This window comes from Orbilia oligospora (genome assembly GCF_000225545.1).
Source record: "Orbilia oligospora ATCC 24927 unplaced genomic scaffold scaffold00215, whole genome shotgun sequence".
NCBI lineage: Eukaryota > Fungi > Ascomycota > Orbiliomycetes > Orbiliales > Orbiliaceae > Orbilia > Orbilia oligospora.
Genome location: NW_011645772.1, coordinates 2,627,100 through 2,645,008, shown reverse-complemented (window position 1 = coordinate 2,645,008; position 17,909 = coordinate 2,627,100). Strand labels below are relative to the sequence as shown.

The following is a 17,909-nucleotide window of genomic DNA, read 5'->3' as shown; positions in this document are numbered from 1 at the left end:
ATATTCTTGATTGAACGAGATCTGAAATCTAAGTTTTAGGTCATCTATTTGAAATGCGGACTAATGCATGCGAAGCTGCAGAAGCTCGTCATCGCGGGGGTCGAGGAAACGAGTATAAATTCACCTCGAAGGAGCCTCCATGATCGATTTCGTTTCTAAAAAGTTCATCAGATCATTTCAAGTCAATTGATATCTACTAGATAAATACAATCCAGTCAGATATTCTACCTGAATTCAATACAAACCTTAGAATTACGATTTCCTCCTGCAATTTAATTACATCTAATTAATTAAATTTACAAATATACTTACTTTAAAACTCGTACCTACCTCACGCTTCACATCCTCATCCACATCTCGAAGCAATAATGTCGAAATCCACAGCATTGAAGCTTATCCCCCGTCTCTCCTCCTCCCGCGGCTACGCCGACCACGGCTGGCTCCGCACATACCACACTTTCTCGTTCGCAAACTACTACTCCCCAGCAGATATGTCCTACGGACCTCTACGGGTTATCAACGAGGACAACATCGCCCGTGCCAAGGGTTTCGATACCCATCACCACCGCGAATTCGAGATCTTTACATATATTACCCGAGGCGAGATTGTTCACAAGGACTCCCTTGGTAATGTAGAGGTTCTCAAGCGCGGAGACGTACAATATACGTCTGCTGGTACAGGGATTAGTCACTCGGAGTATGCTGGCAATAAATCGGATGCTTCAATTTTACAGATCTGGGTTAAACCTGATGAGGCCAGGTTAAAGCCTACTTATTACACACGACACCACCCGGAAGACAGCAAAGCTGGATTATTGAAGAAGATCATCTCCCCCAGAGAGAACTTTGGAGATAAACTTGCTAGTGTACCCAAGCAGGACGGAAAGGAGGAATTGATTCCTATTCCTGCTGATGTGGAGTTCTTTGCTAGTATTCTTAAGGAGAAGGGTGATAGTGTCAATCATACTTTTACCAAGAAGGCGGGTGCAGAGGGCTTGGACCATGGAAGAAAGAGATTGGGACTTGTACAATTGGTTATGAGTTCCGGTATCAGGAAGAAGTCCGAGAGTGCCCCGGAGGGAGGTGCTAAGTTAAAGGTCACCGCTGAAGATGGATCCGAACAGGTACTCGAGGAAGGTGACGGTCTCAAGATTGAGGCTGGGGAAGGCAGTAAATTGACCTTCGAGAGTGTAGGAGACCGAGCAGCAGAGTTTGTTTTCTTTGATATGGCGGACAAATAAGCTACTGCTTGTGCAATAGCTAGATATGATTTTCTTTCTTGTTCTTTACATTTGAATGTACTTTAGGAGCGATTCTACAATTATACAAGGAGCTCGGGCTTCTTCGGGTGAATAATTTTTATCTCGTCGTATACGTGTATCTATGCTGAAGAATATCTGTAGTTTGGTACTTGTAGGTATTCTGATTCCTTGTGAGCGCGTGATATACTCCTCGACAACGGCAATAATGATCAATCAATCTTGATACTTAACCGAAATACTCCATTGGAGACGTAAGATCATATTCTATTCATACTATGTATACTTCATTGAGTACTTTAGTAGAATATGGTACTAGTACTCGCTGTGCCACTTGAATTCAACTGGTTGCCTGCATGTATATGTACATGTTACATATTATGTTCATTATAATTCCTGTAACAGATTTAGTTTCTTTGACCAGGCCAGAAAAACACAGAAATGGCTAGTGTTATTTATATATATTAGAAAGTGTAATAAGGAAATACACGATACAGATATCAATGTCGTCAAGATAATAAATGAAGTATAACCAGCAGAGTATAACTAGCAGCGAGTGTTAGCGCGTGGCCAACGTCGTTTGTGTTGAGTGGGGCGTGTTGGTTGCTGGAAAGCTCTAGAATTGTTACAAGAAGTTCCTGTCCGCACAAAATTCAACTGAACAGCGCTGCTTTCTCAGCCTTCTTCTTCTGATCTCATCATCCATCTCATCAACATCAACATCAACCATATTGACATCTCATTTCCTCATCTCTTGACCTTAGATATCTTCTTCATAAAACCAACTTCCTGTGACACATAATGGCCTCTTCAAGCACAACGTTCTTCCCAGAAGGTACCTCACCATACTATACCCCTCCACCCCGCCTTCTTTCGTATCGGTATCGCTACCGATACCGTGAACCCTAGCTAACCCCACCACTTTGTTTCATCTAGTCATCTGGGCTCAACGCTCCGATCCTTCTGCCGCCGAAAAGAATATCCTCTATGTCACTATCCTACAGTCTGATGTTTCCAAGGATAAACTCAAGCTCGACTTAACCCCCACATCTCTCACTTACAAGGGCGTCACAAACAAAGGCAAAGAGTACAGCTTCAAGATCGACTTTTTCGAGGAAATCGACGTGGAAAATAGCAGACATATTCATACCGACAGAGCTACTGAGTGTATCATTCGGAAAAAGGCTCCCAAGGAGGAGTTCTGGCCGAGATTGATGAAGGAGAAGGTTAAGTTGCATTGGTTGAAGACAGATTTCGATAAGGTTTGTTCCTCCCCACTTCTCCCATCCTCGCGAAACAAAAGCGATGAAATATAAGGATTAAGAATGTTAACTTTGGACGCGTTTTTTTTTTAAACAAAAAAGTGGGTCGATGAAGATGAACAAGACGGTCCAGCTCCCGAGCCTGAATATGACCCCAATATGATGTCACAGTTCGGTGGCGGCGACGATGCTGGTGGATTCGGTGGCATCGACTTCTCCAAACTCGGAGGAGCTTCAGATCTCAGCGGTCTAGGTGGTATGGGAATGCCTGGAATGCCTGGGATGCCTGGGATGCCCGGTATGGATATGTCCGGCGGTGGAGCTGGCCTCGAAGACGACAGCGATGACGAGGATATGCCCGACCTCGAGGGAGAGGAGAAGGCTAAGGCTGTTCCTAGTGAGCCTGTGGCCGGCGGGGAGAAGAAGAAGTCGCCAATTGAGGAGCTCGATTAGATGGCTTTTTCTTCTTCTCTGGTCAGTTTTGTTTAAAGCGATGACGTAATTATGCTGGATTGAGAGGGTTGATGCTTGGCTTCGTCTTCTATCTCTTTCTAGGCGTAGTTGGCATACGATATATCCGTGGCTTATTGCTTTTACCTCTTGCTTCTGGGATGGGCATATCACAAAAGAACTAATTGATCTGGTTTATAATCAAAACAAAAAAAATGATAACCTCTGGAACCAAAATCTATGAACTTGAAGACGGCTAGTTAAACCGTTGTCTACTTTGAAAGGCGATATGGAAACGCGAGTAAGAAACCGCGAAAGCGAATAGGATATCATCAAATCAGGTACCAAAAAAAAAGACGTATAGACATAGTACAAACAAGAGAGCCCTGACAAGAGCACTCATCAATGCCCGAAACCCCAACATCACCATCCGAAGAATACAAAGCGTCCTAAATGCAATCATTACCTACGTATATTAGTCATTACAGCCACCATCTATATAAATCGTGTGACACCCTTCCAATCTAACTCCTCAATTGCTCCAGTCGACTCCTCATCTCGTCCAAATCTATCTGCTCGTCTGCCACAGGTTCCTCACCGACCGGTACCTCCGGCATATCCACGGGAACCGACGATTCCGCAAACTTATCACCTACAATCTCCGCTATAACTTTGTCTACCTCTTCTTCAGCCTCCTCATCCTCGAATTCCTCTTCCACAGGTACCATATCATCCGTCATCTCCGAAATAATCTCCGCCGCCGTCAAAGCTTTCGTAAGTTCCTGCATCGTCCCCGTCAATTCTGGCAACCGTACCAAAGCATTCACATTCCTCATAACATCAGTCGAAGCCTTCATCGACCCTTGAATCTTCCGTACGGCGAATGCCTCACGGACCTGCATCCCCACAGATTCAAGCTGCGCTTTAGAAGTATTTAGCCTTGTACTTTGTTTTCGGATTCTAACGAGTTCTCGAGCAAGAAGTCGGATTTCGAGCTGTGAGTTCTTGGAAAGAGTCTTGTTTGTGGACGATGTACGGGTGGATGCGGATTTGATTTGAGATTTTGTCTTGTTTTCGAGAGTTTTGAGGGTATTGATCTGGCGGTCCAGTTGGCGGGCATTTTGACGGATTAAGGAGTTACATTTTCGTTGCTTTTAAGGGGAAGGATGCATTAGCATAAGTTTTCTGAAGTATATGGAAAGTCGAAAGTACCTGTTCGGCAGGATCGGGACCCCAGATGAAGCTTTTTATTGTCTGCATCTTCAAAGGGTATATGTATGGTATGTAGAGACCGAGCCCGAGAACTCGGGAATGCGAGTAGGGTAAAGAGGGGCTCTGGAGGTGTAAGGAAGGGACTAGAAGCTCAGATCCCTTGTGTATATGCTTCTGTAACTACAGGCAGGCTATGAGGACGTCGATGAGGCTCTGAAGATAGGTTGTATGGCTTGGAGAGGTGATGAAGGCTGGTTGAAGCAGGTTGACGAGGTCGTTTGGTTGGATGTCATTCGCGCGTCCCAAACAGGCAGTCTTCCTTGGCGTCAACGCAAAAACTACAACATTTCTCATCTCATAATAGCGGTTTATCGATTTAGTGCCAATGAAACTAATATACCTAATTCTGGACAATAGTGGGGATGCACAAGGCTAAATACTCTTAGTTTTGTCTGACCTAATGAATGAATGATTGTATATATTTTGAATTACTGGATTAACGTCGAATCTCGGAGTAGCGAGGAACGAAACTAGAGCAGTGAAATAGTTTGTTCAACGAGACCACATCTACACGTTACGTACTGAAAATCTCGCAGTATGTGGTAACTACAGAGAAAAAATATATATATATATACACTTCGGATGTGTCCATCTAAAAAGCTAGTGCGATCAGAGGTATTTGCCATAGTCCGGATTAATAATGAGTAGAGGTTAGTGTGTAGGTGTTATAACGTCAGGATCGATAACGTTACAGCTGATACTCAGCCAAAGAGACCCCCAGAACTCTATATAGTCCCTTGGACCTAGACCGGCATAGTCCTAGTCTCGGAACCAGGTCCTAAAAGAAAATAATATTAATAGCGTTCGAGAACCTTCTGAACATTCACGGAACCTCTAAAAGGAGAAAAAAATTAACTTTAAGCCCGGCCGCGGTGCGCGCTTCCAGGTCGACTAGTCTGAGTACGACACAACCCGCGGTGACTAGGGTAACGTTACAACACTATGTCTGGTCTTTTGTTATATATGCCGTGATTAAGCGCTCGAAAGATTTTATCGAAGTTATATAGCTATACCTATCTATTGTGAAGAGAAATATCCGTTACATTCACATCGTCTCAATCTAGTACCCACAGGTCCCAATGATACCAATCAAAATATACGTACCCCACCCGTAGACTTATACTTTCTGGAGAATAGGCCCGGACCAATAGACACCCGAGAGGACGTAAGCTCTACATATAATAACTCGTCTCATAACACCTTAGGGGCTTCGATCTATGCATCGCGCAATAGCCGAGAGCCAAATACCCCACCCTATGCCGCAACTCGTCCCTGTTCATACATGATACCATGATGCGGGGCTTCTTATCTAACGTTGAAGCGGCTGGCTTTTTTTTGTGTTTGCTAATGATAAAGCCTCATGCTTATGCACGCCAGATGCACCTAGAGTACTAGTGCTAAATTATCCTAGTTAAAATACAAAAAAAACACCCTGAGTTGTTGTTGCAGCTTCACACTGCAGCTGCAAACCGAAGCAGCCGTGATCCTTTCTATTTTCAGTGGTATACTGTTAGTTTTTTTGCCGGTTTATATAAAGAAAACCCCTCTATCTTTCCTAAATACAGTTTAAGCTCATGACGAGATTTCTAGGGCTGGTCCCGAATGCTCTGGTGTGCATTTGCGTCGTACATTTTCCCGTGGTTCTTTTTTTTTTTTGCCCGACTGCTCTGGCGTGCAGCTGCATGCGACCGTAAAAACCCAGCCGTTTTATGGCAATCCCTGCTGCAACTAGCGTACCAATACCCATTTTGGCGAGCTACAGCTTCAACGTTTACGCCCACCCCGACTATGAATGGCCATTTGAAATCGTGATGTTGGTAGCGGCTTCGGCTTTTACTTTACAAGGCGGAATTTCATTCCAGCTATCCTGGATGTATATCTGCCCCGCTTTTCAGCCCATTACGTAGTGAGCTCTAGCTCTGGTGTTAACGGAGACCGGAGGATATTGATGTTTATTCAATGCAGATAACTGTTATGTAAATTCCATAATCGACACGGATATCCGGAGCACATATTGGGTATATAAGGAACTGCTTATCGCCTCCTTGGGCAGAAATATTTCTCGCAGCACCACCACCACCATCATCATCATCAAAGACGCCAATATTATAATTGTACAATTGCATCTCTCGATCATATCATTTACTACAATCTCACTTACATCTTAATCTAAATACCTATTTCATAAGCCAAAATGACAATCGCCGGCGTTGTTGACCAGATCGTCGATGAGTTCTATCCTTGGGCCAAGCCACATGGCCAAAACTCCTGGGATAAGGACCAACTCGGACAACCTAAACCGGATGATTCGTTAGGGCAACCTGCCCCTACCGGTCGTCCACTCGGTCAGGGTTTCCAACCTACAGACGAACTTGGCCAGCCATTGCCATCATTGGGTTAGTACTATATCATTCTCGCCAGTTTCATCACCGATGAGATGCTGTAACGTTGATCAATTGACCGGCTGGATACTAAATTTATTCGACAAATAGATGCACCACCAGCCCAAGAAGCACCAAAGAGCGAAACAACAGACCCCGTTAAGCCAAAGGGCAATTTCACGACCTTTTGGATACCTGTCAGCAACGTTAAAGCCCTCCCAGATGATCTCGACAGGATCTCAATCGTCCTAGACGCCACTGTCACTCCAAACGATGTCGAACATTATACCGCCATTAACTTCATGACCACTCTTGACCCTGAGGCTCACTACCTCGACACTTATATCATTCACGTTCGATTCGATAACTACGACGCACCCATTCATTTCACCCAGAAGATTCTGAAAAAGTGGACACAGAACGCTAGTGCTACGAACTTCACATTGAAGCAAGCCAGTTATGATTCTTCTGGTACTCGTAAACTGAGGATTGTGGTTAACCACGTTAAGGAGGATGACGTTGATACTTATATTTTCTCTTTCTTGAGTGAGGATGGTCAGTGGTTGACCCATAAGTTCCAGCCAGGATATAAGATTGACCACATCTATCGTTACGGTTGGAAGACAGCGGGTGATTGCGCTGTGGATAATGATTTGACAGTCACTCCTCTTCCAGGTCTCCCTCACTAGCGGATTTTGAGCGAATCAGATTTTATTTGTTATCGTTACTTAGGATGATGTTCTCAAATTTGTAGCTAGCAATTTTAGGGCCTTAAGAGAACCCTGTACATGTAATCTCAAGATTGTATCAAGTACTTCATATTTTACAATTTCAAATGATATATGATATTTTATAATTCGATTATTGGTTTTAGGCGGTACTTAGTCTGATTGACTATCTGCAACAGGTTGGATGAACGTTATGCAATTGGTTGTGGAGGTTGAAGCGTATATACATAAAACGAAGAAACCTCCTCCACAGATCATGTCCAGTTTTTGGAGAATTAGTTACAAATAATACCACAGAAGCGTGTTTTAAAAGGTATTAAAACAAGAATCTAGAGGTCTAAGGTGCTAGCAGGCATCGAAAACCTAAAAAAATATATAATAAGAGAAAATATGAAACAAGGGAAACGCAGGGTACCTAGACTAGGACTCTCCTATGCGAGTTGCAGTTAATATTTGTCTCGTAAGGCAGTCGTCCACCGGATTGGGTGAGAGTAGTCTCGTTTTTAAGAGACAGTTTGGGGGTCTAAGAGACGTATAATTAAGAGAACGCGGATATAACTGAGAAGACTTAAGACCCTAGCAGTCAAAAGGCTTCGGGAGCATGAACACTGATTAATAAGAGAGAGAAAGATTTGTTAGTAGGAAAAAAGGTTGTTCGAAAAGCGGGGGGCAGTGTAATACGCCTTATCACCAGGTAGCATGATTTTTTTTCTGATAGAGTATGTATACACCATAGTCAACTAAGTATATCCATAATTTGTCCCGCGGATAACTATGACCGGCCTATGTGGGGGATAATCTCCGAATCTTATAAGCTCTTTGAAAACCTTCGTTCCTTGGATTCTCTCATATGCGGCATGTGCCTTCCTCTCTTGATCTTCCCATGTGTCTTCATCAGTATCATCTTCAAGGGGTCTATATCCCTCCTCGACTAAGGCTTCGGATCGAAATCTGATAGTCTTCTTAGCCCATTTTCGGTGTTCCTGTCGTTCTAGTTCTTCCTTGTCCTTCCTTTTTGCCTCCTTCATCATGGGCTCGATTTTGTCGACCTTGTAGTCAACTATCATGAGGACATATGCTTTAACCTCACCGTCCTCATGCTTTGGGACAATTCCGTCAGGATTGTAATCATAAGCATCGGACTTTGTCGCATTCCAGACACTCAACGCAATCTGGGCCATGACTTCAAGCGTTGGGTTATTACTACTCTCGGGAATTCCGTTTTTAACGGCTTGAACTTCTCCATCGGAGTTGTAGATACGAGCATTCCAGTTCTTGGTGAACGATTTGCTTGTGATGTAGATAAATCCAGGACGTAGGAGCTGAATATGTTGGCAAATGGAATCGAAAATTTTCAACAATGAATCGATTTTCTGAACCACGGGAAGGCGACTGGGAGTAGGGGCTGAGGTTTCATCTGATCCATCTTCTTCTGTGATGTGGTCCTCCTCGAGGGTTTTGACGGTAACAGCTTCGAGTTTTCGCCAATATATTTGGAGAACATCGATTGCCATCGGCGTGAAAGCACAAAAGGGTTCTGGAAGAGGTTGTTCGGTATTTGCATTCTTAAAAACTTTGTCTGGAAGCCACAGGCCGGTTTTGGTGTAATGGCCCAAGGCTGGGGTGGTTTCAATAATCTCCTGCCATTGCTTGCAGACTAGCCTACAGGTCGTATGGACGATGACTGGAGGAACCTGAAGCAAAACAGATTCAAGAAGCTCGGGAAGTTCGAAAACATCTTCTGCGGTAGTCATGGTTGTGGTTTGACGATGGCGGATGGTCGTGATGGTGATGAGGGTTAGGTGAAGGGAGCTTGGTGTGACGCCGGTTGGTGTCGCGCAGCTAGGTTATGTAGCTACAGTTAGCAGCTTAGGTGTAGCCAACACATGGAGAGCGCTGCTACCGACACTATGTATGGCAGCTGCAGCTGTCATGGCGAGCTAACTAGGAATATATTAAGCAACAGGAGCCATAACCAGGTAGCCGGTTGCCAGATCTCGGTAGATCCCTGCCCCGTCTGAGTACCTTCTATGACCATCAGCCACCCTAATCCGTCAATACCACGCATCAACGCATTTTAATAGAAATTTATCCCAATGGATGTCTATCAGATCAGCAACAAAGTCAGACCTTAGAAGACACCGAGGGAACCACCCTAATTATTTCTAAAAAAAAAAAAGCCTTTTCTTACGAAAGAGCAGGTTGTTGGTAAACAACCGTTATGAGTCAGGCCTCAGGTATGTCAAGAACGTTCCTTCTTGCGAGTAGTATACGTGGCCATGTGGCCCATGTGGGATCCCGGGAGAGAACTAAGTTTCGGCTTGCGCCGCCAAATTCCCGACGAAGATTCCTTTGAAGACGGTAAATTATCCTTGAAGACGGTAAATTATCCTTGAATATAATACACTGGATTTTGCGCTCTAAATTTTGCACACGTAAATTCCACTGTCTTCCGAGTCTGAAACCTAATTTCTCATATGATCATATCGACCGGATCAGAATTTATAAATATCATTGCAATGATCTGAAACGAAATTAGGGGATATATCTAAAAACTACTAAGATGTTTTGCTTTAGCACTCCAGAGTAACATCATTGATACGGCCCCTGAAAGCCATATCCTCGGCACCGGCGGGTGTCGGCTTAGCATAGGCTACATAAGTTTGACGAGATTTGAGTAAAAGTGTATTACTTAACTTGAAGGATAGGTTAGCTCTTGCCGAAGCGTTTTAATACAAGATTAAGGTTAGCTATAGATGAAGTAGGGAGTCAGTTGTAATAGACCTGGTTGTTGAAATCGGGGCGCTTGGCCGTGGCCTCGCCCTTTGTCTTGAAACAACGAGTAACTGTAGACTAGAGAGCTTGAGCACTTAGCATCTAGGCATTAAAGCTATTTGGCGTAATGCTACATCCTAGTAGCTATACTAGAGCACTTCTGTGCACCAAATTTAGAACCTGTAGCAAAAGGTTATCCGGTAAGAGGGCTTCTGTATGGGACGGCTATTTTTAAGCTGGAGATGCCTTCATGTCCGAACCTCGCCCGAACGTAGTTCACCTAGATTTCCGAGCGAATTTTATATCTACGGTTTATTATGGCAACCAGTTAGTCTTGAAATTGCAACATTCGCTGAAATAATAACATGACTTGTGCATAGTCTAGTTTCATTGGCAAGCCGAATACTTGGAAGCTAGCCTCGAATCCAGGTTAGAAACCAGCAAGCAAGCTGCGCAGCTGGCAGGCTTTCGCCTTAGCACAACACAAACTTTTGTGGTAAAATGCGACACCCTTGGCCGATGTCAAGGGTCTGCGCGCCTGACTAGCTGAAGCGCTGTGTCAAAATAATCGGAATGCTACTGAAGTAGATACTTAGCCGGTATAAAAGCAAATTCCAGATCCACGACGCATTGTTGAACTAGCTATTATCCTTGGGTATTTTATCTGGCAGCCAGTGCGGCATTGAGAACTAGGCGCTAGACCACGGCACAGTATCGTCCTTCAGGAATATTATATCGTGAAGCCAATGATGTCTCCTAATTTAAACTAGCTATTACTAAGCTTATGTACAGGCTTATAGGAGCTCGGAGAATTCCGCTCTTATAGAAGAATATCTCTAGATTAACGAATTAGCGTTTTAGTTGGATTGGCTAATTAATTTGCGCCAATAGGATGATTCAATACTATCCTGCTCATCCGTCGCCACAAAAAGCCAGGACGCCCTGGAAGGGTTCTGACCCCCCTTCCAGCCAGTTATAATAAATGTTTGGATATTGAATCCCATGGCACAAGCTAAGCCATCAACCAACCTCCCAAACTCTCGGCTGCATTAGGCTGTAATCGTTTCCGGAAATTCGTCCGTCTTATTCCTCGCTTCGCTCCCGAGAACGAGTTGAAGAGGCAAATTTATAGGGGTCTTTGGTGTGAAGGACTAGTCCCGGGTTACCTCTCACGAGGGAGAGCATGGTTGTGGGGAAGGATTATTAACAATTACGTGATATGTTTAGATCCATCGACTATTCCTGTGGATAACAGCGAGCTAGCCAACGTTCATCAAACACCTAAGGAAAGGGTTTTCCCCCCATGATTGACCCAATTAACCGGAGGCAGACAAAGGAAGCAATTTTCGAGTGGTTGGTTCTAGCTGGTTAGTACTCGGATTCTGCTTCGATGTCAGTTTCAGATTCATTCAATCATGAAACCAAAGCCTTTAAATTTATAAACTTCAATTGATCTGTAATCCTGCGTGTCGAATATCTCTGTACAAACGACTGAGATTCTATCAACCGAGCTGTTCTTTGAAGTTCACCTTTTTCCTTATCACAAAGCTCAGCTTTTATTTCCTTGTCCCCTTTCTTGATTAAATGATTACAGGCATTATATGTCGGTAATATCCAAGCTTAAGACATTTGACACCTGGTAAACCATGTCGGTCCATAAGGCAGCCAGAATACCAAGACTTTTGGTTGCATGCACCCCACCCTTCCCCTCGCCACACGGGACCCACTCTGGTGGAATTTCGATATCGATTGATATCACCGTTTCGATCTGAACGTTAACCCGAACATTTTCCGCTCAAAATTTGTACAAAATCTTCTAATTGAGCGAGATGTTACTAAAGAAGACATGCAACAACAATAGCGAAACTGCGTTGCTGATTTACACGCTCGGGCTTCGCCGTTGCTAGATTATAATATTAATTCGTGCACCCAATTGGCCAATTGTGGAACTCTTTTTTTTTTTTACACCCCGCACCGCAGCTGATATGTAATGGTTGACACGTGAGTCTGAGGCTGAATAATTGTAATAATGTATCCCGTGCTAAATACGAAATTCGTGCGCTTGGACAATATGGCCATAACTATTAATTACGTTTTGATATAACTATGTTTTGACATGATATCAGTGATCGCGATAAACTCCCTTCTAGACCGCCGGGGCCAGTGGGGCGCTTGTGGGGCAGGCACAAGGTTAGTTCGACGTCAACAAGCCAAGGATTATCCCGAAGAACCGAATCACCGGGGTGGTTAGTAGGGTCTTGGGAGCGATTGTCGAGGGAGGAAAAATGTCAGCCTAAATGGAACCGCTCTTTCCATAAAACTTCTTGAGATATTTTCACTAACTACACATTGCAGCTTAATCTCAAACTGAACCTTAAAATCACGAAGGGTATCGTAGGAAAACACCGGCCGGCCGTCCCTGTCAGAGCAGGGCCTATATTACGCATGGGGAGCTCAATCACATGAAGGAACTTCTTCGACCCGAAGCTCTGGGCAACTTTTCTCGGTATCGCGATTCAATTGACATGCAAATCGCAGAGTCCCGACAGAAAACTCTCAAATTGTCTGTCCTAGCCGAACCTATCTTCTACTGCATTGAACGCATTAAACACAAAAAAAAAAAATTTTTTTCTCGGAAAAACGAAGCACCAATGCTCGATAGGTCCAATAATGGGATTCAAGCATCAGTGGGTCTCCTGATACATTACCGCTAGGTTTTCGCAAATAAATTTCTAGCTTTCAAACTTTGAAGGAACAAAAAATCAAAAATATTTTTGAAGCACTCGCGAATACGCGAACGGTTGTTGGAATCTGTAGGACATTCCCAAGTTGGATTGTTGCGGGTCCTAGCGAGACGAACCACGTCGGCAACTGTTTTACTCTTCCTCTTGCATCGACTTTCCAAAATCGCGATCATCTTCGCTCTCAATTGAGGTGAAAAAACCAAGGTATCGAAGCCCGCAATGCGATCCCATTTGCTGGGCTTTTTTGATGGGCGAAAATATTGAAGCCGATGTCTGCTAGCAATTCAAAGACAACACGAAACAATGCAAGGCAAGACATCATACCCAAAGTACTTGAGTCCCCAGCTTCACCTGTGAACTAAACCGTCACAAGTTAACTAGGCACAAGGTACAAAAATTCTCGAATATGGCTGGTTTTACCGTTAAAATGTCTTGTCCGTATTTTTGCGCGTCGTAAGACCTGCAAGGGCTCCCCCGTGGCTTTGTTGCATCCCATATATTCCACAAAGAGAGTCTCGGTTTCATCCCACAACTGGAAAAAATTCCTTCTCGAAGGATCGTTTCCCTATCTCGCAATTTTGCAGACCTCTAAGCCAGTTTTGTTTTAGAAAGCAAAACAGTATCTAGAACCGAAGCAGGAGCTCAGTGCAGAGCACCCTTCCACGCCACGATCCACGGAACCCTATGAGATAGGGCGTCACAAGCACGTCAGCTGTCGCGAATGCAGTTGCATGACACTACCGATCAAATTTTGCGAAAAAAAGGCGTCTGCATACACTCAGGGAACAATCGCTTTTTGATTGGCTAAATCAGCCTTTTTCCCTACTATTGTACAACGTTTCACGCTGTGTCGTTGAAGGTCAAGAAACCAAAGGTTCCGATAAAAACCGGGCATATGCACACGCAACTTAAAACTAGAAGAAAAATTTTACGCGGAAAAGAAGGTCTGTCTATAGAAGGGAAAGCTTGAGACATCCGATGCATCTCTTTAATTTCTTTCGCGAATTGTGCATATCGCCAGAAGATTGCTTCTTTTTCGTCATTGGGATTCCGGGGTAGCAGAACCTTCCCCCTTCAGCACGCGCACGGGAGAAGAAATCAGAGACAGTCGAGTTATCATACATACGGAATTAACGGTTACAAACCATCTCGATTCGAATGAGGTTTTTCATGTGTACATCTTATGCTATCTACCGAGCGATTCTACCTTGCGACAGCGCATACTTGCAGCTTTATCCACACATGCTATGCGCTTCAGATTTGCGGTAGAAATGCGAGCTGCAGGTTTTGCATAGACGGAATTTCCTGCGATATGCGAAAACCGAAAGCCTGATGCGGCCCGATGAGTTCAAGATGGGAACGATGCTTTCTGCGGTAGACCGCGTCAACAGATCCTCGGCCCCCGGCGTACGGAGAGGCATACTGCCTCCTTGCTTGTGCACTTCGCCTTGAAGTAAAAGAATCCTACCATTGACACGACAGGTTGCAAAAGAAAAACGAGAAAGTAATAATAATAATAATAACAATAATAATAATGCATTCCCTGTTGCCCATGTTTTTTTGCCTTGTGTACTTTGAGTAACATTTGGCATATTTTAATAATCTTTGTAGAACAGACATGTCGAATTTGAAGAACCTAAGTCGGTATACACCGCGTAGACCTGCTAGGCAAAAAAATAAATAAAAAAAACAAAAGAATTTTTTTAAAAAAACGCTTTCGTCGTGTGACTATAAAAATTCAGTTCAAAAGAATATGAGTGTGAGCTTGTACAAAGAAACTCGGCTGGGCTACAAGAAGGTCTCAGATGTAAAATGAAAAAAAAAAAGACGAAAATGAAAAGGATCCCTCTAACCCAGGCAAGGGTGCAAGGATCCCTCAATATCGTATTCAGCTCAAGGGTGGCTGCTACCCCAGGTCTTGGATGTTGTCTTCAAAGTATCCAACCAACCAACATTTACTACTCGGTTATGTCCAAGAATAAATGTAAGATTCATATGATACTTTTCGCCTAGGTCTGACACTCAAGGTACCATGTATACGTATACCTTGTTTAAGCCGCAGTCACGTCTTAGAAGCCGATTATGTATCAAGTCTAGGGTCAGGAAATAATATTAAACGAATTTGCAAATGATTCGCTCTTGCATTCGCGATCATAATGATGGAAGAAATATCGTTATCACTGGCTTCGGAGTATTCTAAGTCCGACATTTTGTTCGATGTATACGGTTGTCTAGCCAGAGCGCTGTTAATGATTTCGAGTGGTCTAAAAGAGATTTTATCAAGGATTACCAAATTTATAGGTGATGGAAAGGTAATTTTGTTCAGAGATGCTTTTGTGCATTTGCAAAGCTCGAAAGGCTAGTATTTATGTACATATAGTTCGGGAATGAAACAGGAAATATTGAGGACAGTTTATATATACAGAAGTCGATAATGGAAAAGAAGCTGGAAAAGAGAAACAGAAAATAAATCAATCAGCTTTTTTTGGGCTCGTGACTAAACCGTATTGTTGCCAATGAGTGTCTATAATGGTAAATGTAACAAAAAAAATGAACGTCGTGCAGGGAACAAATGAAAATAAAAAGGTAAAAAGGAATGAAGGCGAAAAAGTGTAATATAATATACAGAGAATATGAAAGGTTATACAAAGGGACTAAGAGCCACCAAGGGAGTGTCGAGAGTTGGAAGTTGCTGAAGCAATGCGCAAACATACCGACATGCAGACAAAAGGAAATATATACATAAGAGATATCCCTTGGGTATCAAAAATCCTGTACACTAAGAGTTAAGGAAATATTTTGTTCCACTCCGTCTATGATTCTGCTCCCCTTGGTAAAGTCGTGAAAGGAGGAAGGACATGAGGATCATAAGATCTGATCGTGGAGGGTTGAAATGACAGCCAGGAAATTACCGAAAAACGCCGCTTTTGTTGTTGTGATCCCGCCCCGGTATATACAGTAAAACAAAAGATTTATGCTCCAGAGGTAAAGAAAATTATATGTAAGAAAATCGCTAAATGCTTTTCAACCCAAGTGGGAAAGGTAGAACTGCTGGTCAGCAGCAGCGATGCTGTTCTGCTGCTGTTGCTGTTGCTGATGCTGCTGGTGCAAGAGTCGCTGGCGTTGTTGCTGTTGCATGATTGCATTCTGGTTTTGCAAAAGCTGTTGTTGCAGGAGAACGGCAGGCGAAGTTAAAGTCGATGCGCTACCAGCAGCCGAGGTTGGAGGCATTGATGTTGGTGGTGGAGTCGACAAGCAGTGCCCGTAGATCGGAGTAGTCGGAGTAGAAGGAGACATGGAATTGGGGGTTGGTGGATAAGAAGTAGGAGAAGAAATCTGGAGATGTGGATGAGCTGGGCCCGTTTGAAGGCGAGCTAATTGCTGGGGGCGAGCAGCGGAGCTTGGAGAGTAGGATGGGTAATGGCCACTTGGGAAAGAATTGGAGTGAACCAATGGAGGAGGGGAAGGAGAATTGGCTGGGGAAGAGTTGTAACCGGTAGATGGAGAGGCGTTTCCATTAAACTGGCTATTGGTATGGGCAGTGTTTGGGCGGGAGTAGTGATACATATTATTCAACATTTCTTCGTCGTATAGAAGTGCAGAGATAGCTCCATCAGCTTCGGCATCTGGTGAGTTATCATCTTGGTGGCCGTGAATTGAGGGGCTGCTGTGGCCAACGGAAGACTCTTCCTCAAAGAAGTCGCTGACGTGATCAGGGACTGAAGTTGGAGGATGAGATCTGCTTTGGGAAATGTGAATTATGTCAACTGGGCTGTGGAGGTAGCCACCGTCGACTGGAGAGTATAAAGGAGAGTAGATCTCAGGAGTAGAGCTGCCATCAGCATGATATTCAACATGTTGGCTGTGCATATCATCCATAGGAGATAGAAGTAGAGACAAACCGCCATGGGCGTGGTGGGCAGCTTGCATAAGCTTCTGGAATTGAGGTGGATGGTTTGCGGTGTTCAAGGAAGAAAGCTGCGGGTATTGAGGATACGAAGGAGCCATAGGCTCAGTAGGCGAATTGTAAGCCGAGATGTTCGATGGGATTGAATTCATGCTGGTCAAAGTAGCAAGATCCTGGGTGCTCATGCTTCTAACAGACGCAAGAGAAGAAATGGAAGCAGAAGCACTGTGCTTGGAGATACCAGCACCAGTATTGGCACCAGCAGCCTTCAACTTCTTCTTCTCCTCCTTCTTTTCAGCAGCCATAGCGCTGTTCTTCTTTGCTCTTTCTTCATCGGAAAGAGGAACAGGAAGACTTAAGCCCCTCAACTTTCCTCTGCTAGCCACACCGACGCCCCATGTGAGCTGAGTTCGATATCCAGAGCATGTTCCTTTTGTTTCAATGCACTGTGTGCAGTATGGTCGCCTTCGGTCACACACACGGCCATTTTGTCGGCATGTGTGACAAGGCTCTGAAGCGCCAGAAGGTGGGGCTCTTCTTCTTCTCTTAGTCTTGATCTGAGTCGGCGACGTTGTTGTCGTTGTATTGGAAGGCTGCATCATTGTTGAATTCATTTTGTATAAATATGATCAAGATATATTGTGATATATGTAATAGCGATGACGATGATGAAAGTAGAAGATGTTTGTGAGGTCGGATATGTGATATGATTTGAAAGTAAAGAACCCCACTGTTAAAGAATGAAAGGCTTGAGGCAAGGCAAGGTAGATAGATATATAGATGAGGTATGTATGAATGTCTGAGGAAAATAGAAACGAGGAAGTTGGGGGTGGCAGCCGAAGAGGGTAGATATATATTGAGGAAGGCGGTGATAGGATGCACAAGTGGAGATATATCGAAATGGGTGGGTTTGACAGATGAAGTGATGCAGTGTGGGTACTTCTAGAGTTCTTCTAGTAAAGTGTGTTGGATGCTTTCTTTTTCTTATTTTGCGAGTCGAATGTCTTTCAATATGGGTAGGTGCTTAAAATGGGAATTGATAGTGGCGCCTGAACGTCGATGATATATACCAGAGAACGGACAGGAGAGCCAAGTAGGGTGGCAGGGGTGGGAACGCTGACCGAGGTGCTT

The 17,909-nt window shown here is 43.9% G+C and overlaps 6 protein-coding genes across 6 annotated transcripts; 3 read left to right on the top strand and 3 right to left on the bottom strand.

Annotated features, from left to right (window-relative positions):
* Positions 1-368: 368 nt before the first annotated feature.
* AOL_s00215g783 (uncharacterized protein) lies at positions 369-1,241 on the top strand (the record flags this gene model as incomplete). The annotated part of the gene is made up of 1 exon (XM_011129985.1): positions 369-1,241. The coding sequence occupies one exon, from the start codon at positions 369-371 to the stop codon at positions 1,239-1,241; it is 873 nt and encodes a 290-aa protein (XP_011128287.1).
* An 819-nt stretch (positions 1,242-2,060) lies between these two features.
* AOL_s00215g782 (uncharacterized protein) lies at positions 2,061-2,974 on the top strand (the record flags this gene model as incomplete). Its single annotated transcript, XM_011129984.1, has 3 exons — positions 2,061-2,094; positions 2,196-2,521; positions 2,624-2,974. The coding sequence occupies 3 exons, from the start codon at positions 2,061-2,063 to the stop codon at positions 2,972-2,974; spliced, it is 711 nt and encodes a 236-aa protein (XP_011128286.1).
* Positions 2,975-3,495: 521 nt separating this feature from the next.
* On the bottom strand, positions 3,496-4,231 carry AOL_s00215g781 (uncharacterized protein; the record flags this gene model as incomplete). The annotated part of the gene is made up of 2 exons (XM_011129983.1): positions 3,496-4,122; positions 4,184-4,231. The coding sequence occupies 2 exons, from the start codon at positions 4,229-4,231 to the stop codon at positions 3,496-3,498; spliced, it is 675 nt and encodes a 224-aa protein (XP_011128285.1).
* A 2,206-nt stretch (positions 4,232-6,437) lies between these two features.
* AOL_s00215g780 (uncharacterized protein) lies at positions 6,438-7,313 on the top strand (the record flags this gene model as incomplete). Its single annotated transcript, XM_011129982.1, has 2 exons — positions 6,438-6,639; positions 6,736-7,313. 2 exons carry the CDS (start codon positions 6,438-6,440, stop codon positions 7,311-7,313), a joined length of 780 nt encoding a protein of 259 aa, XP_011128284.1.
* A 779-nt stretch (positions 7,314-8,092) lies between these two features.
* AOL_s00215g779 (uncharacterized protein) lies at positions 8,093-9,106 on the bottom strand (the record flags this gene model as incomplete). The annotated part of the gene is made up of 1 exon (XM_011129981.1): positions 8,093-9,106. The coding sequence occupies one exon, from the start codon at positions 9,104-9,106 to the stop codon at positions 8,093-8,095; it is 1,014 nt and encodes a 337-aa protein (XP_011128283.1).
* A 6,789-nt stretch (positions 9,107-15,895) lies between these two features.
* AOL_s00215g778 (uncharacterized protein) lies at positions 15,896-17,392 on the bottom strand (the record flags this gene model as incomplete). Its single annotated transcript, XM_011129980.1, has 1 exon — positions 15,896-17,392. One exon carries the CDS (start codon positions 17,390-17,392, stop codon positions 15,896-15,898), a length of 1,497 nt encoding a protein of 498 aa, XP_011128282.1.
* Between the last annotated feature and the right edge of the window lie 517 nt (positions 17,393-17,909).